The sequence below is a fragment of the Balaenoptera ricei genome, chromosome 3 (assembly GCF_028023285.1).
Source record: "Balaenoptera ricei isolate mBalRic1 chromosome 3, mBalRic1.hap2, whole genome shotgun sequence".
NCBI lineage: Eukaryota > Metazoa > Chordata > Mammalia > Artiodactyla > Balaenopteridae > Balaenoptera > Balaenoptera ricei.
Window position 1 is genome coordinate 31,534,904 of NC_082641.1, and position 26,593 is coordinate 31,561,496.

A 26,593-nucleotide genomic window follows, 5' to 3' on the forward strand; every position below is an offset into this window, starting at 1 on the left:
GCGTTCAGAAGCAGATACATTTATAACAGTAATCAGAGGATGTTGAGGCAGTTCTTATATGTTTCTTCTGGGAAAGAGCAGGAAGAATCAACAGCTACAGAGGGGGAGTTGTTTGGGTTGAAGATTTAAGGCGAGTAGAGAAGATTTTAATAGGTTGCTGTGGAGAGTGGGAGGAGAGCTTAACAGGGCAGGCACTGGTATTGAGGGCCCATTTGAGGTTGATGTTCCTGATTTTGTAGAATTAACAATTTGTGCAGTTCTGTGACTTTTTTTCTGACAGTGCTTAATAAGTGAAAGTATAAACATGCTCAGTGTCTTACCAGACTGTCTTTTTTTTTTTCATAGCCATCAGATCAAGTCATTACAGTACAGTAACACAGGAGACATGATTCTTGTTGTATCTGGAAGCTCTCAGGCCAAAGTGATTGACAGAGATGGTTTTGAAGTAATGGAGTGTATAAAAGGAGACCAGTATATTGTAGATATGGCCAACACCAAGGTAAGTATGACACAGAATATTTTAGTGAATTTAATTAATTCAGTACACATTTACTAACAACTTGTTGGTGCTGCCATAATTTACCCCAAAAGTTAATGCCTTTTTAAAAATAATTTATTATTTCTTGCAATTTTGTGCATTGACCAGGAAGTTCTTCTGCTTCGTAGTGTCAGCTGGGGCACTAGGACAGTTGTAAAGTCCAAAATGGCCTCACTCTGATGGTTTACAGCTGGTGCTCTCACCAGTGGCATTTCTTTCTCTCTTCCTCTTTCCCCTGCCCCTTCTGTTTCTCTCTCTCTCTCATACACACACACACACACACACACACACACACACACACACACGTTCTCTCCCTCCAACCCTGCCCCCTTTCTCCTTCCACGTGTCTAGTTTGGACTTTCTCACAGTGTGGTAGACACTTAGTGTGGTTTGACTTGCTGCTTGGTGACTAGGTTCCATGAAGGATGAACATGGGAACTTCAGATTCCTTAAGGTATGGTGTTGAGTCTTACACAGCATCATAGGACCAGCCCAAATTCGGGGAGAGAGGAGATAGACTTCACCCTTTGGTGGGTGAATGGCAAGATCACATTGTAAAGTATCATGTGGGTTGGGAGATATGAATGCAGCCATCTTTTGAAATACAGTCTACCACAAACCTACTATGTACTAGGCTTTAGTCCAAGAATGAAAGAGGGTCTCATCAATCTTTTTATGTAAAGGCTTTTAGTGGTATAATGATATTTTAAAATTAATGCATATTAAATATCAATTAACTATAGTCCCAATAATGCTATGAAACTTAATGGCTTATTTATAATTGCTAACATATATATGGGTTGGCTGCTCTTGCCTGGGCTTGGCTCCAAGCTGCAGGTAGAGTGTAGGTTTGTTCCGTGTGACTCTGTTCCTCCTTGTACCAACAGACTACCTGAGGGCATGTTTTTCTTATGGTGATGGCAGAAATACAAGAAGGAGACTCCAACTCTGAAAGCATATTTCAAACCATTGCTCATATCATGCCCACGAACATTCCACTGACCAAAGCAAGTCACATGACCATGAGTAACATCTGGTCTGTAGTGAGAGGAACTGCAGTACCACATGTCAGAAGTTGTGGATACAGGGAGGGGTGATGGATTGGGAACAATAATGCAATTTTTAATTTAGTGACCACACTGTGCAGCACTTTGTGCATTCTGGATTTTAAAAGGTTTTTATTATGCATTATATCAAGTCTCCCACTGTATGAGTGGAAATTAAGACTTTATGTAGTTTTTATAAGTAAATCTCTAAGTAAATCTCTCCTATACATAAATACAAACGATTTAAAGATATGTTAAAGTGTCAGGGCATATGGTTGATGTAGAATTTTGAGCCTTCATTTGAATTCTGATTTTCACTCTTTCTTCCCCTCCTATCTAGTACCTTCTTCTAGTACCTTTGGGTTGTGCCTAAGTCAACATCTTACATGAGATTTGATTGTCTAAGAAAATACACTCGATCCTCATTATTTGTGGTTTCTGTATTTGCAAGCTCACCTACTTGCTAAAACTTTTTTGTAACCCCAGAATCAATACTCACAGCACTTTCATGGTAATTTCCAGACACGCGTCTGGCACAGAGTGGCAAAAAAGCATTTGAGCAAGGCGATGCTCCACCTTCTTGTTTCAGTTCTCATGCTGTAATCAAGTGTCCTTTTGGGTCTATTTAGTGCTACATTTTTCTTATTTTTGTGCTTTTTGTTGGTGATCTTGCTGTTTAAAATGGCCCCCAGGGCTGAATTGCTGTAGTCCTGTCAAGTGTTACCTAAGTTCAAGAAAGTCTTTGATGTGCCTTATAGAGAAAATACATGTGTTAGATAAGCTTCATTCAGGAAAGAGTTATAGTGCTGTTGGCTGTGAGTTCATTGTTAATGACTCAGCTATATATGTTAAATAAAAGATGTCCTTAAACACAAACATACATAAAACAAAGTTATGTATTGATTGGTTGACAAAAATGTGACCAGAGACTTGCAGTAATCTAATCCTGTATTTGATAATTCAGTGTTTGCAGAACTTTGTAGACCATAACTGCTGCGAGTAATGAGAATTGACTGTAATCTATTTTAGGTGCTGTAGTTGAGCTATTGGAATAAATTAATACAGTGTGTTTCAAACTGCCCTCTGCTGAAGCCTAGTGAAATGCCTCTTAATCCTAATGAGATCACAGTCTCATGCCTTTCCTTTTGTTTATTGACTGTTTATTGAGTGTCCAGTGTGTGTTAGACGATTCAAACAGCATTCAAATATAATTTAAACATAATGCTATATGCAATTATATTGTAGTGGTGGTTTGAATAGTGTTTTTTTCCCCCCACATATTCCACTAGAGTTTCTCTCCCCTCATCTTAAAATCATTGCCCTGAGGATTCCACCAAAGATGTTGTTTTGAGGGTGATGGTGATAAGGAAATAAAGCAGATAGGGCTCCAGATCAATCTCCCTATCTTAAACTCAAATAGTTCTGTTTTTATCTGTTTTATTTGAAGATTTTGGGAATCTAAAACTTTATTTAAACAATGGGTTTGTGGAAATGAAAGCTTTAAAAACTCTTATTTAACTTATTCTTTTTTTAGTTTATGATTACCATAGACAATTTTGCTTAAATAATATGAGGAAGAGAAGTTTTTGCCAGTTTCTAAGCTCTTAATGATTTCAGCCGCTCAGGGCTTCTTACATTATAAAAAGACTAAGACTTTGTGGATTTAGGTTTTAGCCAAGAAAGTTTCAAGAAGAAAGAAATCTGGTTGGTTCTGTATCTGGCTGTTTCTGCAGTTTCAGAAATATATATATATTTATTTCAGAAATATATATATATATGTTTATATAAATATATATATATTACATATAGTAAGATTATTGGGAAAGTAGGACGAGGGTGGATAAACAAATCTATGTAGAAATGTAGGAAATTAAAGTATTAAGTTAATTACCAATCTGTAAAAAACAACCGTATATTGTAACTAAATATTATAACTCTCCCAATCTTGTCTAATATTATCTCTACTTTGATTTCAAAATCATGGTTAATATTTACTCTCTCCATTTTCCAGAAGCAAATATAATTAACTATTTGTTTAGGAAACATTACTTGTAACTTTATTGTAGTCTTTGGCTTGAGTGATGGGTTTTAGAAATGCAAGAATTATTATTTGAAAGAAGCAGATTTCATGGGATACTTTTTCTTAACTTCTAAGCTTCTTTTCTGATTCCAAGAGTAATTATTAACTTGTGGCTTTACTGGAAAGTTCAACAAGTAGGACATTAAAGGAAACTATTAAATATATCTAATCTATTATGATAAAATATTATGTACTTCAACCATAAACAGGCCTTTCTAATTATATTATTAAATTGTTATATCGTTAGATTTTTATCTCTAATCTTTGTGTCTCTGTGTGTATGTGTATATTTCTTTTTAATGTGTACCTATAGTGGTACAGAATTTTTTTTTCTGTTACATACTGCAACACAATGCATTACAGGGAGAGTATTTACATTTATACCTTTTAAAAATAGTTTATTGGGTTTCTAACAGTAATTCTTATTGACTATTAAAAATTTGGAAAATAAAGAAAGAAAAAATACTCATAATTCTACTACCCAAATATAATCACTATTAAGATGTCAATTTCTGTATTTTTTCCTTTATGCGTCTGAAAAACATTTTTTCTGATCACACCAGAACCTTTACATCAGTTATTGTTTGGAGGCACATTTTCCATGTTCTGCAGTCTTGGGATTGTATGCCAGTGCCTCAGGGCCTGTAGTCGGGTGGAATGAGAGGCCTTAGAGTGTGAGTGAGGGGCAGCAGGCCTCCTCTTTCAGCCAGAGAAGTTCCAGTTTTGTCTGTTTTATGTGTTGGAGTTCTCTGTAAGTTATCCTTTGAAAATCAGGTTCTGGTATGTCTTTAAAATATGAAGGTCACTGATCTGGGGTTCATGGGATTTATTGGTTATATTATCTGGGAAAATGGGGCATTACTTCTTCAGGTTTAAGTCATTAGGAAAGTAGGACAAGGATAAACAGGAATCAGCCCTTAAACCGTTCAAAAGCATGCTTTAAAAACTGTAGTTACATTGTCATCTAAAACTTATTTATTCTAAACGAGAATGTTAGTACATTACTTCCAATCAGAGAGTGTTTTTCTTTTTTTTCTGTTCTTTTTTTTTTTGACCGCGCCCTGCGGCATGTGGGATCTTAGTTCTCCACCAAGGATCAAACCTGCGCCCCCTGCAGTGGAAGTGTGGAGTCTTAACCACTGGACCGCCAGGGAAGTCCCAGAGATTGTTTTTCTCTATTACTTTAAACTCTTAGACACATCCTTTGCCTTCAGCCTTTTTCTTTTTCAACATTAAAACAGTTCTGTGCCATTTATTTCATAATTACTTGCCTAAAGTGGGAGGGGACAGGCTCAGGGGACACCAGAATTCTTGAATATTTTAGTGGGCCATCTCTCTGTGAGTGTACTTTAATTATGGAGATTAGAAGCTTTATAAAGAATTCTGGGAAAAAGGTATTTTCAAATGCTGTATTTATATTTGAATAGTACATGTAGTTATTCTGATATCCAGCCACTCCAGAAAATTGCCCTTATTATTTGGAGATGAAGTATTTTAGGCATGTCCTTTTAATGGTAAATATTGTTTCGTAGGAGTAAAATATTGTAAACTGTGAATTCTAGGTATATTTTTATTTCCTTAAGCATTTGTAACTGATGGTTTTAACTGCAAATATAAACTCTAAAAAATGCAGTGATTTAAAGTACATTGTGTTTCTTTGCAATTTCTGAATATTTCCAGAGCTTTTTATCTAATAGAAATTCCATAACACTGGTTTATATCCTTTTGACATATCCCCATCATTTGGGGGGTACTTTCTTACATTCTGGCACAAGAAAAGTTCCTGGCTCACCTTGTACTTTTCTGTTCTGATTTCTCTAGCATTCCATGGCTCTTTTGAATAGGGAATTCTGTTTACAAATCAGCATCTGGGCACTGGACATGTTCATTGCTGCTGAGGTGTTAATGCCTCTAGACTCTTTCAGAAGACAGAGCTGGGGCTGGGAGGATAAACCAACCAACCAAAAAATAAAATATATTAAAAAACATGAGTTCACCCTGATATATCCAATGCTCATCCAACTTCCTAGCCTTTCCCCATTCCATATTTGTATTTCACTTCTCCAGTGAGAAACTTGGCCTCCAACATCACCAGTATATTTTCTCATTTCTTCAATGGTATAGTCCATAGAAAGTAATTTCAGAATTGCTACACACACAGTCCTTGTAGGAAGAATTCTAAGAAGGCACCCAAGGTTCCCTGCCCCTCCCCTTGAGTGTGGATGTGACCAATGACTATGATGAGATACTTCTGTGATGAGGTTATATTGTCTGGCACAGTTGTCTTTAAGAAAGGAAGATTATCTTCAGTGCATCCTGCCTAATCAGATGAGCCCTTAAAAGGGATTGGGCTCTTCCTGGCAAAAAAGGATTTTAAAATTCGAGGGATTTGACTCAAGGGGGATTCTCTGTTCAAGGCTTTGAAGATGCAGGCAGAACCTGAGTGATGAAGTTGGATGCATAGCTATAGCCAAGGAGATTTACAAGCAAAATGTTGAAAGTACTGCCTGGTTTCTTCTTGCTACTTATAATAAAATATGAGAGAAAAAAGGTAAACTGAGAGAAGTCTTGTCAAAAAGGAATGAGTACTAGATGATTTAGTTAATTTTGAGCCTATCCAGATGGCAAAGAATGTTAAAATGAAGAAATTGCTTCTGAAAGTGTGGCATAGAGGAAAAAGCCCAGGGTGTGGCTATATAACCTTTTGCTAAAACCTCAGAAAGATCAAAAGGTCAGAACATTCAGTCACACTAAAGACTCTTTCAGGAAATGAAGCATGTGCCTCACAGATTTTCTCAAACAAACCAGGTGACCTCTAGGAAGCTTAAGGAGGTTATTTCTTAGCCATTTCAGCAAGGGCTATGGATAAAGAAGGGATTTTTTTTTCCCCTATTCTTTTTTTTTTTAGTTTTTATTGGAGTATAGTTGACTTACAATGTGTTAGTTTCAGGTGTACAGCAAAGTGAATCAGTTGCACATATACATATATCTACTCTTTTTTAGATTCTTTTCACATATAGGCCATTACAGAGTATTGAGTAGAGTTCCCTGTGTTATATAGTAGGTCCTTATTAGTTATCTATTTTATATATGGTAGTGTGTATATATCAAGAAGAGATTGTTTTTGCAAAGATTTTGGGGCATGGCTTTGTCTAATTCAGATTCAACAAGAGAAAGGTTTTCATTTGCTGGCTTTGAAGGTGAAGGAATCCATGTGGCAAGGACACAGCCTCTAGATGCTGAGAGCAGCCCCCAGCTGACAGATGCAATGAAATAGACATCTTAGTCCTGCACCCACAGGAAGTTGGATTCTGCCAGCAACCTGAATGAACTTGGAAACAAATGCTTCCCCAGAGCCTCCAGAAGGAAGCCCTACCGACATCCTGATTTTAGTCTATGAGACCCTGAGCAGAAAATTCAGACTTCTGGATTGTGACTGGACTTCTGACCCCCAAAACTGTTAGCTAATAAATTGGAGTTGTTTTAAGCCCCTAAGTTTGTGGTAATTTGTTACACAGCAATAGAAAACTAACACAGTTCTGCAAATACCAAACATACTAAGTAATTATCAAAGTCCCCGAGGAGGTGGTAGTGATAGAGATCAAACATAAGAGCAGGAATTAGCTTTGAGTGGGAGGAGGGAATTTATTTACACTGGGAATGGAGGGATAAGGATGGGCTCATGTGCAGATATGTTTATAGGTGGTGAGCCTTAGATAGGCAGTTGAAGTTATCACCATGTAGTCACAGGGTTATTTCCTGATTTTGTGTTAGGAGATGTTGGGATGAGGCCTTATGTAGGACAGTGAAGGCTTAGAATAGCTATTGATGGCGTGAGAGAAAAATTGTTGGAAGAATTGTGGGAGCATTAATGGCCACCAAATCTAAATTTGTAGATAGTCATTCGGCACATTCGTATGATATCCCTGAGTCTATTCATGAGCCCGAGGTGTTTGAATGGAGTACAATGATGAGGAGGAGGGAGTTATTCCATAATAAAAGTTGTTCATTATAAGTACAGCAAAAGGACACTCAGGTTTATGCTGAGTGATTGGTTGAAATTTAGGATGTTGAAAAGAAAGTTCTTGATTTCAGAAAAGGAACCATCTGTGGACAGAATTAGCCATAGTTGGGGCTGCTGAAATATCTTAGAAGAGGTCATTGGAGTTGAGTAGATCAAAGAAGAATGAATTGATCTCTTTGATATCTTCAAATGGATTTTAAAATTGCTCGGGAATTAGAAAGATTTGGACTTCAGAGTCCTTGATTCCTAGAAGTAAATGACTAAGAGTGTGATGGATTACAACAGGGGTCAGCAGGCTGTAGCCTGTGGTCCAAATCCAGCCTGCAACCTGTTTTTTGTAAATAAAAGTTTACTGAAACACAGCCATGCCCATTCATTTACTGTTGTCTATGACTGCTTTTGTGCTTACAGCGGTAGAATTTGGGTAGTTGCCTCAAAGACCATGTGGCCAGAAAGCCTAAAATAGTTACTATGTAGTCCGTTAGAGAAGAAGTTTGCCACCTCCCCAAATCAAGCTATGAACGTTTTCTCCAGCAAAATATACAGACACAAAATCTTGCTGGCAACTTCAGGAAGTTTGGTGATTCCTGAAAGCCCCTGAATAGACTTTGGTTAAGAAGAACTTTTGGATTAAAGCTCAAGGTATATTCCCTGATGCATTTCATCTCTTCATAGGAGTTGCTTCTGTTAGTAAGCTCACCATGCCAAAGACATGGGTACTTTCATTTTTGTGGGTGACAGAGCCTCACTTCATTCAGTGACTACAAATGGTGCTGCGGCGAGGCAGCTATTTTACACCTTTGTCATGAGGCTGCCACAGGGGTATGGACTGACAGTATTGATCAGCACACCTCTGTGTGTGTGTGTGTGTGCGCACGCGTGTGTGTTAGAGGAAACCAATAGTCGTCATGGTTTGATAATGTCCTCTCTGTATGAAAAGTTTAGCATATTATGAGAAACAAATAGATGTTTCATTCTTTCTACTAGGCTCTTTCCAGTTAAGGCTGTTAAATAAAGGAGGGGAAAAAATTTTTTTTTCCAGGGCTGCCTGCCTATGTTTAGATAAAGGAGAAAGAGAGAAAACCTAGTTTATTTGATGAAAAAGTGTTTTAGTCACTGACTCTTCTTGAATAGGTGTCACTTAAAAAATTTTTCCACTAATGTTAGCCGTGGTACTGAATCTGTTTAGTTCCATTTAAGAATCCTTAGTTGAACTTCATTTTTTGTTATGACTAATTTTCGTCACTGTTTTAACACAAGGGTACTTAACATTCCCATTGCCTTTGTCATACTCTTGTCTTTACAAACAAGAAACAACATTCATAGTCTTTTAGATTTCTTCAGTTTAACTTACTATTTGTGTTCATATTCTGTGTATTCAACAACTAAGGTGACCACATTTTATAATAGTGTTCTATGTAATAGGGATCATCTTCTTTTGGTCCTCTTAGAACTATCCTTTATATTTCAAGATGCTATTTCAACTCTAATCAACAAATATCAGTAGAAGACCTGTTTTCTGGAGCCTGCCTTGAAGACCTGTACGGGCTGGGTCAGCTGTGGGGTTGTTGTTATGGCAAAGCATAGGAAGAGGGATTCTAAGAACTGGACTGAGCAGTACCCATTGCGCTGAGAATGGGTGAATCCCTGAGTCTGGGAGTGGGAGCGGAAGATGGGAAACTAGGAACTGACTGGGAGGTAAGCAGGCTCCACATTAGATTAAGAGGCCAGGCGGAGATGTCAGTGGAGGTGGAGCTGAGCTAAGCAGAGCGGGAGAATGAAGGTGTGGAGTAGTGTGCAAGATTGAGGAAGCCAAGGCAGTTTAGGATCTAAGTCCTTGAAGGTAGGGCATGTCTTGGGGTTATTGGGGTGTTCTGTTGCAAATCATGAGCTGTTTTCCCAGAGGCAGATATTTAATGGGGTGAAACTAGATCAGGTACCTATTTACTGCTTGGTATTAGAAATTCTTTTTTTTTCTTAAATAAGCAAAGACTGGCAAATTTCTATTTTGGAAAGAGATTAATGGGATCCCTGACAGTCCTGTGATTTTACCCTATGAGCCAGTTTAATTACTATCTTTTAGTACCTTCGGTGCACAGAATTGAGGGGAACCTAACTCACTTATCTGTTCATGGCGCCCACCCATCATGCCATTCATATCTGGTGGTCAGTTCTCATAATACTGTAACTCTCAGCAGTGTTTGACACAGTTGATTATTCTCTCCTTCTTGAAATGTCTTCTTTACTTCCCCCTTTCCCTCTCATTGCACATCTGTTCCATTGGCAAAACATGTTTTACCTACAAAGCTTTATGAATAAAGCTGCTATTAACATTGACATGTAGATAATTTTGAAATTGGAAAGTGTGAATCCTTCAACTTTGTTCCTTCTTTTCATGATTATTTTTAAAAATTAATTTATTTATTTTTGGCTGCATTAGGTCTTCATTGCTGCGTGCAGGCTTTCTCTAGTTGCGGCAAGTGGGGGGCTACTCTTCATTGCGGTGCACGGGCTTCTCATTTCAGTGGCTTCTCTTGCTGCGGAGCACAGGCTCTAGGCACACGGGCTTCAGTAGTTGTGGCACACAGGCTCAGTAGTTGTGGCTCGCGGGCTCTAGAGCACAGGCTCAGTAGTTGTGGCACACGGGCTTAGTTGCTTTGTGCCATGTGGGATGTTCCCGGACCAGGGCTCGAACCCGTGTCCCCTGCGTTGGCAGGAGGATTCTTAACCACTGCGCCACCAGGAAGGTCCTTATGATTATTCTTAAATTAATATTTCTTGAAATAATAAAATAATAAGAATAAAATAATAAGTATTCTTGAAATAATAAAATGATTCTTGAAATTTTTTGTTATTCTTTTAATTTCCATGTGAATTAGTTCTCTTAGTTTTCTTTCATCTTAGAATGTCTTTATTTCACCTTCACTTCTGAAGTACATTTTCTGTACATTTAACTTGACAGTATTTTTCTCTCAGTACTTTAAAAGTGTTGTTTCACTGTCTTCTGGCTTTCATTAGTTTGTTTTTTGTTTTTAGTTCATTTTGTTTGGCATTCACTGAGGTTCTTAGATCTGTAAGTTTACATTTTTCACCACTTTGGGGAAATTTTTAGCCATTATTTCTTCAAAAATTTTTTGCACCTATTTCTCCTCTTTCTGAATCTTATATAACATGAATACTAAATCTTTTGATATTGTCTAATATTATTGTCTCTGCTCATTTTTTCCCTATTCTTTTTTCTTCCTATGGTTTAGATTGAATTATTTCTATTGACCTGTCTTCAAGTTCACTGACTCTGTCCTTTGATGTATCCATTCTCCTATTGGGCCCCTCCAGTGAATTTTTAATTTCCATTATTGTATTTTTCAGTACAACCATTTTAAAAAATTAGTCTGTTTTTCTTTGCTGAGCATGTCTATGTTTGCATTTGTTTCAAAAGTGTTTGCTTTCCCTTTTTGTATCATGATTGTAAACACTGATTTAAAGTAATTTTCTGAGAATTCTAACATTTGGATCATCTTGTGGTTGGCATCTTTTGTCTTATTTCTTGAGAGTTGGTTAGATTTTCCTGGTTCTTTGTATGTTAAATTTTGGATTGTATCCTTGACACTTTGAATACTGTGTTATGAGATTCTGACTCCTGTCTAAAACTTCTGGAGAATGCTAGAGGTTTTTTTTGCTTATGTGAATATGTGGTTTCTTTTTAGCTGACAGTCAATTTGATTAGTTTGAGACTGTATGTCCTGACCTGACTTCTGTGAGCTGTTTTTACTTCCAGTATTGGTTTAATTTCCAAAGCCTTTATGCCTCTGTATGCTATTCTGGTTTGTCTCGTGTGTGTTACCCAGGAGTCTGTGTGGAACCTTGATGGTAGTCTGCACCATCTTGAGATCTCAGTGCTTTTCTTCAGTTGATTCTCACAGGTTTTACATATATGTACCTCAGGAGTGAGCTCAGGACTTTTTGTACAGATTTAGATGATATTTTTCTCTAGCTCTCTTATTTCTTAAGCCCATAATTTTCCCTTTCCCCTCTGTTTTCAGAAGTTTTCTGTTCTGGTGTTCTTGCTGGAAAACCAGAGACTTACTCTTTTTGTGCTATGTAGCAGTTCCTATAACTGGGTATGCCTCTGGGCAAAGCTGGAATGGGATGGGGAAATCAAGTTTTACCTACCCCTCAGCAGCTGCTTCTGTGAGTTGGTGGGAAAATAGAGTGCTGCTAGTCTGTGTTGGCATTATCCCAATGTAAAGCATAGAGTATCAGAAGGGTTCTGTCCTACAAATGCTACTGTATGGTTGGAAGGCTTAGTCTTACTTTGTTGCTAATGTTGGCCTAGTAGAGGGCATGGAACATCAAAAATGTTCTACCCCATTGAGGTTGCTGTCCTTGCTGCTTTTGGGTCAGGGGAGGAGATGCCATGCTTCTTTGTTGCTGGCCCTTCCCTGGTGTAGGGTCAGGAGAGCCCATAGATATCCTCCCTGAAGGGCTTCTCCTGTCACTAGGGAGAGGGCAGTTACTGTTTTGTTGCTGGCAGTCATCTGCTGTAATCGCCTCACAGGGCCACTGCAGCTGGTTGGGAGGATGAGAAGTGCCACCTCAGAGCCACTGCTTGCCTGTCGTGAAAAGGAGGCAGTCAGTAGTTCTTTGGCCTGTAAAGGCTACTTCCATTTCTGGTACCAGCACTGAGGGGAGACTGGCAGCTTTGTTCCTCGTGCTTGCCTGGCATAGGGTAGGTCAGGTCACAAGAGCTTTGTCTCCCAGGTCCTTCACTACTCTCCCTACCCACCACCCCTACCCTCTGGAGATTGCAACCTTTTCTTGGAACCCCGTCTATCTGCTCTTGCTCTCAGTTGTCAATGTGGGCTGCCCCAGAGCCTATGTTGGGAAGTGAGAAGGCAAAAAACATCCCCAGGAAACTCATCACCTCACTGCTCCTTGGGACCTGGGTTCTGTATCCTTTTTGCTTGATCTTATCTACTATTCAGTGTCTTCTGCCAGTAACTTTTAAAATTTTGTTCAGAACTTATTGTAATCAGATGGAGTGATAGGATGGAATGTGTATATTCCATCTGGAGTGAAACTGGAACCTCCTGTAAAATATATTTTAATTCACTGCAGTTCCCTGATAAAAATTATGAGCGAGGATTTCAGTACCTGTTCTTGCAGCAGAAGCTTACTCTATTTGATTGATGTGTAATGAGAATGCTGGAAGGGGTGAATGACACTTGATGTGAAATGCAGGAACAATGCCCCCAAACCATGCTACAAACCTGGTTTGCTGATAAAATCGTGATGGTCACTGCCAGACATTGAATGTCACAGCTTGTACCACTGCTACTGAAGAGCAGGGAACTCTGTCTTGCGGGAGATGCAGTACTGCTGTCCTTAAGGAGAGTCCTCAGGTCTGAATGTTGTGTCTCCCCCAAGTTCATATGTTGAAATCCTAACCCCAACGTGATGTTACTAGGAGGTGGTGCCTTTAGGTGATTAGGTCATGAAGGCAGGACTCTCATGAATGGGTTTAGTGCCCTTATGAAAGTGGACAGAGAAACTTCTCTTTCTCCTTCACCATGTGAGGTTATAGCAGAAAGACCGCATCTGTGAATTAGGAAGTTCGGACACTAAAACGGCCTTGATCTTGAACTTCCCAGCCTCCAGCACTATGAGAAATAAATGTTTGTTGTTTATAAGCCACTCAGTTTATGGTATTTTTGTTGTAGCAGCCTGAACGGATGAGATAGAAAGAGGGTATCCTCATTGTCTTTGAGTCACAGCTCAAAATGAATGTCGTGGCTAGAGCTCAATTGCATTTCCTGTGTCATATCTGTAAGGGAGGCTGGCAAAGTCGGCATCTGACTTTTTGCTTCTCTATGAGAGGTAGCCTCTGTCTTCTACGAAGAGTCATTTTTGGGGCAAATTCCCTGAACACAGATTGAGGTTCATGTTCTCCATGGCCAGAAAGAATGGCATGTATTTATACAGTCACCCCATTCACACAGCTGCTCAGATCACAGGCACTGGCTTCATCTGTTATTATAGCCCAGATCCAATTCTTTAGGGAATCCTATTGTCTCTGTCTTTAAAATGTATCCCAAATCTTCTTGCTTCTGAACACTTTCTTGCTGTTCCCTAGTCCAGGCCACTGTCAATTTTCACATGAATCACATCAATATCTTCCCAGTTGACCCTCTTAATTCCTCTTTTGTTTTTGCAGCAGACTTTTCTTCACAGAGCAGCCAGAATATATTTTTTAAGGTATTTATTTTGATGTAATTTCAAATTTACAGAAAAGTTGTAAAATCAGTACACAGCTTCTTTATACCCCATTTTCAGATTTACCAATTGCTAACATTTCACCCCATTGCTTTATCTCCCCCTCATCTCTTCCTCCCTTCCTCCCTCAACTAATATACACTCTCCCTCCCCTCTCCCTCCTTTCCTCCCACTTCACTTATACACCCCCCCAAACACTCACACACATATGTATACGCACATACATAAAAATTATGTATGTGTGTTTAATTTCCCCCAACTTTTTTATTTATTTATTTATTTATTTATTTATTTATTTATTTATTTATTTATGGCTGTGTTGGGTCTTCGTTTCTGTGCGTGGGCTCTCTCCAGCTGTGGCAAGTGGGGGCCACCCTTCATCGCGGTGCGCGGGCCTCTCACCATCGCGGCCTCTCTTGTTGCGGAGCACAGGCTCCAGACGCGCAGGCTCAGTAATTGTGGCCCACGGGCCCAGCTGCTCCGCGACACGCGGGATCCTCCCAGACCAGGGCTCGAACCCGCGTCCCTTGCATTGGCAGGCAGATTCTCAACCACTGCGCCACCAGGGAAGCCCCTCCCCCAACTTTTGAAAAGAAGTTGCAAACATCATGCTCCTTTGCTCTTAAATTCTTTAGTGTGGTGTTCCTAATAACATTACATTTTCTTATATAACCATGAATTTAATGTTGATAAAATACTATTATCTAATCCATAGTCGATAGTTTCATCAGTTATCTTAATGATCTTGTTCCTAATTATTTTCTCACCAGTTCAATCATCATGCCTTTTTGTCTCCTTTAATTCGAAATAGTTTCTCTGCCCCCCCCCCCGCTTTTTTTACTTTGATATTTTTGAAGACTGTAAGCCTTTTACTTTGTAAAATGTAGAATTCAATTTTGCCTGTTTTTTCTCATAATTAGAGTCAGGGTATGCATTTCTAAAAAGATTGACCCACAAATGATATTGTACCCTCCTTACTTCCTCATATCAGAAAGTACACGATGTCAGTTGCATCCCAGTATTGATGATGTAAACTTGGATCACTTGTTAAGATGGAGCCTACCAGATTTCTTCTTCACTATAAAGTTACTATTATCTCTTTGTCATTATTAAGCCATTTGCAGGGAGATTTTGAGACCATGCAATTACCCTGTGTATTATCAGACTTTCCTCCATTAGTTTTAGCATCCATTGATGGTTCTTGTCTGAATCAGGTATTACTGTCATGATTGCAAACTGATGATTTTTCTAACTCTATAATTTATATTATATTTATTAGTATTCTGTAAGGAAGAGCTTTCTCTTATTTATTTCTTTATTATGTTAATATGCATTCAAGGGTTCTTATTTTAGTCAGTGGTTTATAATCCATTACTTTATTTATTTTGATGCCCTAATTGTCCCAGGTTTAGCTGGTGGAAGCCTCTCCAACCTGCATTTTATCTTTTTAGCATATCCCTGTCATTTTTGCAACACTTTCTTATTTTTTTAGCATAACCAAATATTCTATGTTCATCTTGTACTTTTCCTACCTCAGACCCCAAAGCAATAATTTCTCCAAGGAGCCCTGGTTCCTTTAGTGGAGAATGATATTTAGAAACCAGGATATCTGTGCTATGTTTGCTGAGGTGTCATTGTTTCTAGACATTTGCAGCATATAAAGCTAGAGAATAATTTACAAATGTACATTTACCCTTAAATTTACATCTACCTATTAAAAACCATCAGTTCATATTGATATCCCCAGTTTCAGTCAAACACCACAAAGTTCATTCTAGTCTTCCCCTTTTCCACTCTAGTAACTCCCTTCTCCAACAGTGAGAAACTCGACTCCCATTATCTTCAACATATTTCCTCAAATATTGCTTAAATCTTCATTGTACTGAAAGCAGTTTCAGAATTGTTAACGCATACCATTGCAAAAAAAGACACAGATATATTATTAACTGGAATGCAGTATTTATTTACCGTGCTTTTGGTCTTTAGACTGAGAGTATATATTAGTAGTTTCCCAGGACTACTGTAACAGATTACCACACACCTGGTAGCTTAAAACAATGGAAATTTTTTCTTCCACAATTTTGGAGGCCAGAAGTCTGAAATCAAGGTATTGGCATGGCCACGCTCCCCCCAGCGGCTCTGGAGGAATCGTTCCTCGCCTCTTCTAGCCTCTGGTGACTCTGGGCATCCTTGTGGCTGCGAAACTCCAGTCTCTGCTTCCACCTTCACAGAGCCTTCTCCTCTTTGTGTCTTCTCCTCTCCTCTCTCTTATAAGGATACTTGAGGATACTTGTTATCAAATTTAGGGCTGACCCAGATAATTCAGAGTGACCTTATCTTGAGATGCTTAATTAGATCTAAAAATATTCTTTTTCCAAATAAGGTCCATTCACAGGTTCCAGTGATTAGGACGTGGACATATCTTTTGGGGGGAGCCGCCGTTCAACCCACTACAGGGTGTATAGTTACTTGGGTTATTACTCGTTGTTTATTCTTTCAGTGTATTTGTTGTTCATTTGAAATACAGTAGGGTTCATTTATTTCGGTTTATATTGTTTTAGGTTTTTTTCCCATCCTTATTTGTTTATTTATGAATATGTAAAACATTAACACAGGGTCAAGAATCAAATAAGAAGTTAATAGATATGGCATCACGAATTACGGTGACTGTTATCAAGGAAATGGACAGGTACTCTGGTAGAGAAGAACGGAATGGGCCATATTCACTTAGATAGAGGGCCAGGCAATACTCATTTAAATAAGTGGCATGTAAGCTGAGATTGAAAGAGTGAGAAGAAGCCAGTCACGTAAAAGTGGAAAAAGAGCTTTCCAGCAGGCGGAAAAGCACGTGTAAAGGCCCCGATGTGGGGAAAGAGTCACATGTATGGGAGGAAATGAAAGAAGACCAGGGAGGTGTGTGCATTCTGGGCAAGAAGGAGCACAAAGTTAGTGAGGCTGTAAAGAAAGCAGGGGCTGGAAGATGTAAGCTTGTGTACACTGTGGAAAGACATTGGAAAGCCAGTGGAAGATAAAAAGCAGTGGCATTTTTAGAAGTATATATATATTTTTTAAACATCTTTATTGAAGTATAATTGCCTTACAATGGTGTGTTAGCTTCTGCTTTATAACAAAGTGAATCAGTTATACACATACAATATGTTCCCATATCTCTTCCCTCTTGCATCTCCCTCTCTCCCACCCTCCCCATCCCACCCCTCTAGGTGGTCACAAAGCACCAAGCTGATCTCCCTGTGCTATGTGGCTGCTTCCCACTAGCTATCTATTTTACATTTGGTAGTGTATATATGTCCATGACACTCTCTTACCCTGTCACATCTCACCCCACCCCCTCCCCATATCCTCAAGTTCATTCTCTAGTAGGTCTGTGTCTTTATTCCCGTCTTGCCACTCGGTTCTTCATGGCTTTTTTTTTTTTTTTCCTTAGATTCCGTATATATGTGTTAGTATACTGTATTTGTTTTTCTCTTTCTGACTTACTTCACTCTGTATGACAGACTCTAACTCCATCCACCTCATTACAAATACCTCCATTTCATTTCTTTTTATGGCTGAGTAATATTCCATTGTATATATGTGCCACATCTTCTTTATCCATTCATCTGTCAATGGACATTTAGGTTGCTTCCATGTCCTGGCTATTGTAAATAGAGCTGCAATGAACATTTTGGTACATGACTCTTTTTGAACTATGGTTTTCTCAGGGTATATGCCCAGTAGTGGGATTGCTGGGTCGTATGGTAGTTCTATTTGTAGTTTTTTAAGGAAGCTCCATACTGTTCTCCATAGCGGCTGTATCAATTTACATTCCCACCAACAGTGCAAGAGTGTTCCCTTTCCTCCGCACCCTCTCCAGCATTTATTGTTTCTAGATTTTTTGATGATGGCCATTCTGATCGGTGTGAGATGATATCTCATTGTAGTTTTGATTTGCATTTCTCTAATGATTAATGATGTTGAGCATTCTTTCATGTGTCTGTAGGCCATCTGTATATCTTCTTTGGAGAAATGTCTATTTAGGTCTTCTGCCCATTTTTGGATTGGGTTGTTCGTTTTTTTGTTATTGAGCTGCATGAGCTGCTTGTAAATCTTGGAGATTAATCCTTTGTCAGTTGCTTCATTTGCAAATATTTTCTCCCATTCTGAGGGTTGTCTTTTGGTCTTGTTTATGGTTTCCTTTGCTGTGCAAAAGCTTTTAAGTTTCATTAGGTCCCATTTGTTTATTTGTGTTCTTATTTCCATTTCTCTGGGAGCTGGGTCAAAAAGAATCTTGCTGTGATGTATGTCATAGAGTGTTCTGCCTATGTTTTCCTCTAAGAGTTTGATAGTGTCTGGCCTTACATTTAGGTCTTTAATCCATTTTGAGTTTATTTTTGTGCATGGTGTCAGGGAGTGTTCTAATTTCATACTTTTACATGCACCTGTCCAATTTTCCCAGCACCACTTATTGAAGAGGCTGTCTTTTCTCCACTGTATATTCTTTTTTTTTTTTTTTTAATAAAGTTGGGCTTATCCTTTTTTATTTATTTATTTATTTATTTATTTATTTATTTATTTATTTATTTATTTATTTATGGCTGTGTTGGGTCTTCGTTTCTGTGCGAGGGCTTTCTCTAGTTGTGGCAAGCGGGGGCCACTCTTCATCGCGGTGCGCGGGCCTCTCACCATCGCGGCCTCTCTTGTTGCGGAGCACAGGCTCCAGACGCGCAGGCTCAGCAATTGTGGCTCACGGGCCCAGTTGCTCCGCGGCATGTGGGATCCCCCAGACCAGGGCTCGAACCCGTGTCCCCTGCATTGGCAGGCAGACTCTCAACCACTGCACCACCAGGGAAGCCCTCCACTGTATATTCTTGCCTCCTTTATCAAACATAAGGTGACCATATGTGTGTGGGTTTATCTCTGGGCTTTCTATCCTGTTCCATTGATCTATATTTCTGTTTTTGTGCCAGTACCAAACTGTCTTGATTACTGTAGCTTTGTAATATAGTCTGAAGTCAGGGAGCCTGATTCCCCCAGCTCCATTTTTCGTTCTCAAGATTGCTTTGGCTATTCGGGGTCTTTTGTGTTTCCATACAAATTGTGAAATTTTTTGTTCTAGTTCTGTGAAAAATGCCAGTGGTAGTTTGATAGGGATTGCATTGAATCTGTAGATTGCTTTGGGTAGTAGAGTCATTTTCACAATGTTGATTCTTCCAATCCAGGAACATGGTATATCTCTCCATCTATTTGTATCATCTTTAATTTCTTTCATCAGTGTCTTATAATTTTCTGCATACAGGTCTTTTGTCTCCTTAGGTAGGTTTATTCCTAGATATTTTATTCTTTTTGTTGCAATGGTAAACGGGAGTGTTTTCTTAATTTCACTTTCAGATTTTTCGTCATTAGTGTATAGAAATGCAAGAGATTTCTGTGCATTAATTTTGTATCCTGCTACTTTACCAAATTCATTGATTAGCTCTAGGAGTTTTCTGGTAGCATCTTTAGGATTCTCTATGTATAGTATCATGTCATCTGCAAATAGTGACAGCTTTACTTCTTCTTTTCCGATTTGGATTCCTTTTATTTCTTTGTCTTCTCTGATTGCTGTGGCTAACACTTTCAAAACTATGTTGAATAATAGTGGTGAGAGTGGGCAACCTTGTCTTGTTCCTGATCTTAGTGGAAATGGTTTCAGTTTTTCACCATTGAGGACAATGTTGGCTGTGGGTTTGTCATATATGGCCTTTATTATGTTGAGGAAAGTTCCCTTTATGCCTACTTTCTGCAGGGCTTTTATCATAAATGGGGGTTGAATTTTGTCGAAAGCTTTCTCTGCATCTATTGAGATGATCATATGGTTTTTCTCCTTCAATTTGTTAATATGGTGTATCACATTGATTGATTTGCGTATATTGAAGAATCCTTGCATTCCTGGGATAAACCCCACTTGATCATGGTGTATGATCCTTTTAATGTGCTGTTGGATTCTGTTTGCTAGTATTTTGTTGAGGATTTTTGCATCTATGTTCATCAGTGATATTGGCCTGTAGTTTTCTTTCTTTGTGACATCTTTGTCTGGTTTTGGTATCAGGGTGATGGTGGCCTCGTAGAATGAGTTGGGGAGTGTTCCTCCCTCTGCAATATTTTGGAAGAGTTTTAGAAGGATAGGTGTTAGCTCTTCTCTAAATGTTTGATAGAATTCACCTGTGAAGCCATCTGGTCCTGGGCTTTTGTTTGTTGGAAGGTTTTTAATCACAGTTTCAATTTCAGTGCTTGTGATTGGTCTGTTCATATTTTCTATTTCTTCCTGGTTCAGTCTTGGCAGTTTGTGCATTTCTAAGAATCTGTCCATTTCTTCCAGGTTGTCCATTTTATTGGCATAGAGTTGCTTGTAGTAATCTCTCATGATCTTTTGTATTTCTGCAGTGTCAGTGGTTACCTCTCCTTTTTCATTTCTAATTCTATTGATTTGAGTCTTCTCCCTTTTTCTCTTGATGAGTCTGGCTAATGGTTTATCAATTTTGTTTATCTTCTCAAAGAACCAGCTTTTAGTTTCATTGATTTTTGCTATTGTTCCCTTCATTTCTTTTTCATTTATTTCTGACCTGATCTTTTTAATTTCTTTCCTTCTGCTGGCTTTGGGGTTTTTTTGTTCTTCTTTCTCTAATTGCTTTAGGTGCAAGGTTAGGTTGTTTATTCGAGATGTTTCCTGTTTCTTGAGGTAGGCTTGTATTGCTATAAACTTCCCTCTTAGCACTGCTTTTGCTGCGTCCCATAGGTTTTGGGTCGTCGTATCTCCATTGTCATTTGTTTCTAAGTATTTTTTGATTTCCCCTTTGATTTCTTCAGTGATCACTTCGTTATTAAGCAGTGTATTGTGTAGCCTCCATGTTTTTGTATTTTTTACAGATCTTTTCTTGTAATTGATATCTAGTCTCATAGCGTTGTGGTCGGAAAAGATACTTGATACGATTTCAATTTTCTTAAATTTACCAAGGCTTGATTTGTGACCCAAGATATGATCTATCCTGGAGAATGTTCCATGAGCACTTGAGAAAAATGTGTATTCTGTTGTTTTTGGGTGGAATGTCCTATAAATATCAATTAAGTCCATCTTGTTTAATGTATCATTTAAAGCTTGTGCTTCCTTATTTATTTTCATTTTGGATGATCTGTCCATTGGTGAAAGTGGGGTGTTAAAGTCCCCTACTATGATTGTGTTGCTGTCGATTTCCCCTTTTATGGCTGTTAGTATTTGCCTTATGTATTGAGGTGCTCCTATGTTGGGTGCATAAATATTTACAATTGTTATACCTTCCTCTTGGATCGATCCCTTGATCATTATATAGTGTCCTTCTTTGTCTCTTGTAATAGTCTTTATTTTAAAGTCTATTTTGTCTGATATGAGAATTGCTACTCCAGCTTTCTTTTGATTTCCATTTGCATGGAATATCTTTTTCCGTCCCCTCACTTTCAGTCTATATGTGTCTCTAGGTCTGAAGTGGGTCTCTTGTAGACAGCATATATATGGGTCTTGTTTTTGTATCCATTCAGCCAGTCTGTGTCTTTTGGTGGGAGCATTTAATCCATTTACATTCAAGGTAATTATCGATATGTATGTTCCTATTCCCATTTTCTTAAATGTTTTGGGTTTGTTATTGTAGGTGTTTTCCTTCTCTTGTGTTTCTTGCCTAGAGAAGTTCCCTTAGCATTTGTTGTAAAGCTGGTTTGGTGGTGCTGAACTCTCTCAGCTTTTGCTTGTCTGTAAAGGTTTTAATTTCTCCATCAAATCTGAATGAGATCCTTGCTGGGTAGAGTAATCTTGGTTGTAGGTTTTTTTCCTTCATCACTTTAAGTATATCCTGCCACTCCCTTCTGGCTTGCAGATTTTCTGCTGAAAGATCAGATGTTAACCTTATGGGGATTCCCTTGTGTGTTATTTGCTGTTTTTCCCTTGCTGCCTTTAATTTGTTTTCCTTATATTTAATTTTTGACAGTTTGATTAATATGTGTCTTGGCGTGTTTCTCCTTGGGTTTATCCTGTATGGGACTCTCTGTGCTTCCAGGACTTGATTAACTATTTCCTTTCCCATATTAGGGAAGTTTTCAACTATAATCTCTTCAAATATTTTCTCAGTCCCTTTCTTTTTCTCTTCTTCTTCTGGGACCCCTATAATTCGAATGTTGGTGCGTTTAATGTTGTCCCAGAGGTCTCTGAGACTGTCCTCAGTTCTTTTCATTCTTTTTTCTTTATCCTGCTCTGCAGTAGTTATTTCCACCATTTTATCTTCCAGGTCACTTATCCTTTCTTCTGCCTCAGTTATTCTGCTATTGATCCCATCTAGAGTATTTTAAATTTCATTTATTGTGTTTTTCATCATTGCTTGGTTCCTCTTTAGTTCTTCTACGTCCTTGTTAAATGTTTCTTGCATTTTGTCTATTCTATTTCCAAGATTTTGGATCATCCTTACTATCATTATTCTGAATTCTTTTTCAGGTAGACTACCTATTTCCTCTTCATTTGTTAGGTCTGGTGTGTTTTGACCCTGCTCCTTCATCTGCTGTGTGTTTTTCTGTCATCTCAATTTGCTTATCTTACTGTGTTTGGGGTCTCCTTTTCACAGGCTGCAGGTTCGTAGTTCCCGTTGTTTTTGGTATCTGTCCCCAGTGGCTAAGGTTGGTTCAGTGGGTTGTGTAGGCTTCCTGGTGGAGGGAACTAGTGCCTGAGTTCTGGTGGATGAGGCTGGATCTTGTCTTTGTGGTGGGCAGGTCCACGTCTGGTGGTGTGTTTTGGGGTGTCTGTGGCTTTATTATGATTTTAGGCAGCCTCTCTGCTAATGGATGGGGCTGTGTTCCTGTCTTGCTAGTTGTTTGGCATAGGGTGTCCAGCACTGTAGCTTGCTGGTCGTTGAGTGAAGCTGGGTCTTGATGTTGAGATGGAGATCTCTGAGAGATTTTCGCCGTTTGGTATTACGTGGAGCTGGGAGGTCTCTTGTGGACCAGTGTCCTGAAGTTGGCTCTCCCACCCCAGAGGCACGGCCCTGATGCCTGGCTGGAGCACCAAGAGCCTTTCGTCCACACGGCTCAGAGTAAAAGGGAGAAAAAATAGAAAGAAAGAAAGGAAGAGGCTATAATATAGTGAAGTAAAATAAAGCTATTATAAAGCAGAGCTATACAGACAAAATCTCACCCAGAAGCATATACATATACACTCACAAAAAAAAGGAAAAGGGGAAAAATTAATATATCCTACTCCGAAAGTCCACCTCCTGAATTTGGGATGATTCGTTGTCTATTCAGGTATTCAACAGATGCAGGCACATCAAGTTGTTTGTGGAGTTTTAATCCGCTGCTTCTGAGGCTGCTGGGAGAGATTTCCCCTTCTCTTCTCTGTTCGCACAGCTCCTGGGGATCAGCTTTGAATTTGGACCCGCCTCTGCGTGTAGGTCGCCTGAGGGCGTCTGTTCCCCGCCCAGACAGGACGGGGTTAAAGGAGCAGCTGCTTCAGGGACTCTGGCTCACCCAGGCTGCGGGGAGGGAGGGGTACAGAGGAGGCGGGGCGAGCCTGCGGCGTCAGAGGCCGGCGTGACGTTGCAGCAGCCTGAGGTGCGCCGTGTGTTCTCCCGGGGAACTTGTTCCCGGATCACGGGAGCCTGGCAGTGGCGGGCTGCACCGGCTCCCGGGAGGGGCGGTGTGGAGAGTGATCTGTGCTCACACACAGGCTTTTTGGAGGCGGCGGCAGCAGCCCCAGCGTCTCACGCCCGTCTGTGGGGCTCGCGCTGATCGCTGCGGCTCGCGCCCGTCTGTGTAGCTTGTTTAGGCGGCGCTCTGAATCCCCTCTCCCTGTGCGCCGTGAAACAAAGAGGCAAGAAAAAGTCTTGCCTCTTTGGCAGCTGCAGACTTTTTCGCGGTCTCCCTCCCAGCCAGCTGTGGTGCGCTAACCCCTTCAGGCTGTGTTCACGCCGCCAGCCCCAGTCCTCTCCCTGCGATCCGACCGAAGCTGAGCCTCAGCTCCCAGCCCCCACCCGCCCCAGCGGGTGAGCAGACAAGCCTCTCGGGCTGGTGAGCGCTGCTCGGCGCCGAGCCTCTGTGCGGGAGTCTCTCCGTTTTTCCCTCTGCGCCCCTGTTGCTGTGGGATCCGCGCTGTTAGCCGCGGCTCGCGCCCGTCTCTGGAGTTCATTTAGGCGGCGCTCTGAATCCCCTCTCCTCGCGCACCAGGAAACAAAGAGGGAAGAAAAAGTCTCTTGCCTCTTTGGCAGCTGCAGACTTTTTCCCGGACTCCCTCCCGGCTAGTTGTGGTGCACTAACCCCTTCAGGCTGTGTTCACGCCGACAACCCCAGTCCTCTCCCTGCGATCCGACCGAAGCCCAAGCCTCAGTTCCCAGCCCCGCCCGCCCCGGCGGGGGAGCAGACAAGCCTCTCGGGCTGGTGAGTGCTGGTTGGCGCCGAGCCTCCGTGGGGGAATCTCTCCGCTTTGCCCTCCGCACCTCTGTGGCTGCGCTCTCTTCCGTGGCTCCGAAGCTTCCCCCCTCTGCCACCCGCAGTCTCTGCCCGCGAAGGGGCTTCCTAGTGCGTGGAAATCTTTCCTCCTTCACAGCTCCCTCCCACTGGTGCAGGTGCCGTCCCTATTCTTTTGTCTCTGTTATTTCTTTTTTCTTTTGCCCTACCCAAGTACGGGGGGAGTTTCTTGCCTGTTTAGAGGTCGGACGTTTTCTGTCAGTGCTCAGTGGGTGTTCTGTAGGAGCAGTTCCACGTGTAGATGTATTTCTACTGTATCTGTGGGAAGGAAGGTGATCTCCGCGTCTTACTCTTCCGCCATCTTCTCTCCTGCCCCTAGAAGTATATTTTTAAAGGACGATATTGTTTGCTTTTTTTGGGGAGGGGGAGAGGTTTACCTTAAACTTTATTTTTTAAAATTTTTTGTATTTTTATTTTTTTTATACAGCAGGCTCTTATTAGTTTATCTATTTTATACATATTAGTGTATATATGTCAATCCCAATCTCTCAATTTATCCCCCCCTCCCCCCACTTTCCCCCCTTGGTGTCCATATGTTTGTCCTCTAAATTTGTGTCTCTATTTTACTGATTGCTTTGTGGAGCACATTACACAAGAGTAAAAGTAGAGAGACTAGTCACAGGCCTGTTGCAGTACATAATAACTGATGTAGAGACACGAGATAATGTTGGTTCATATAAGAGTTGTAGTAGTGAAAAAGGAGAAAAGTGGATAGATTTGAGATGTGTTTTGGGTTGAACTGACAGGACTAGCTAGTGGATTGAATCTGGGTGGGTAGAGAGAAGAGAGTTTAGGGGTTATTGGAGTCTTTAAGGATTACTTCCATGTTTGTAGCTTTAGCAACTAGGAAAGAAGTTTATTGCAAATGAAGTGGGCAGTAAGAATCAAGATTTCCCTATTGGGCCTATTATGTTTGAAATGCTTATGACATGCAAGTGGAGATGTCAATCACTTTGATAGTTGAATATACAAGTCTTGAGCTCGGGAAAGGAAAGTGGAATCTCAAACTTCCTATCTAGTCCCTCCAGGCACTACTTCAGTCCATTCTTTCCTATTGCAGGAAGAGATTCCAGATCTCTGGTCCTTATTTGTACCTTTTTAACATGAACAGAATGTCAGGAGTTGGCCAGATACTATTTGAGGCATTGTGGGCAGCTGGGACTAGAGATGGGTCTCCAGGCCCATGTGTGGGTACTCCAGTTCCAATTCAGTCTTTCCAGAGAGCTACAGTTATTTTCCTTCTAAGTCATTTAAATATGCACATTTTACTACTTTTAGTTTAGCTTTATTCTGGACCCTTTCAGAATAAGAGGCCTTGCCATTATTATACTAAAAAGTATTAGGTTCTTTTCTGCCCCATCTGAACCTGACTTATAGTATGAGACCACTATAACTTACTTTGCTACCTAGGAGGGAATTGTGTGTGTGTGTGTGTGTATGTGTGTGTTTATGTTTGAAATATATACTCTGTGATTGATTTGGTATGTATGTCAGTTTTTATACCAACATCACAGTGTTTTTTTTTTTTTCTGTGACAACAGCCTTTATTTATTTATTTATTTATTGAAACATCTTTATTGGAGTATAATTGCTTTACAATGGTGTGTTAGTTTCTGCTTTATAACAAAGTGAATCAGTTATACATATACATATGTTCCCATATGTCTTCCCTCTTGCATCTCCCTCCCTCCCACCCTCCCTATCCCACCCCTCTAGGTGGTCACAAAGCACCGAGCTGATCTTCCTGTGCTGTGCGGCTGAGAGAGTGGCATGGACATATATACACTACCAAATGTAAAATAGATAGCTAGTGGGAAGCAGCCGCATAGCACAGTGTTTTAATTGCAGTGTTTTTGCGGAGCCAGAGGAATCAGGCTCCCTGACTTCAGACTATACTACAAAGCTACAGTAATCAAGACAGTATGCTACTGGCACAAAAACAGAAATATAGATCAGTGAAACAGGATAGAAAGCCCAGAGATAAACCCACACACATATGGTCACTTTATCTTTGACAAAGGAGGCAAGAATATACAAAGGAGAAAATTCAGCCTCTTCAATAAGTGGTGCTGGGAAAACTGGACAGCTACATGTAAAAGAATGAAATTAGAACGCTT

General features: G+C 40.1%; 1 protein-coding gene across 3 annotated transcripts in view; it reads left to right on the forward strand.

The window, feature by feature from the left end:
• WDR70 (WD repeat domain 70) overlaps nucleotides 1–26,593 on the forward strand; it is a 327,284-nt gene that overhangs the window by 104,469 nt on the left and 196,222 nt on the right. For all 3 annotated transcript variants that reach the window (XM_059916261.1, XM_059916260.1, XM_059916262.1), the window contains exon 8: nucleotides 346–499. In XM_059916261.1, coding sequence (XP_059772244.1) covers nucleotides 346–499 — 154 coding nt within the window. The remainder of the gene's footprint in view (nucleotides 1–345; nucleotides 500–26,593) is intronic.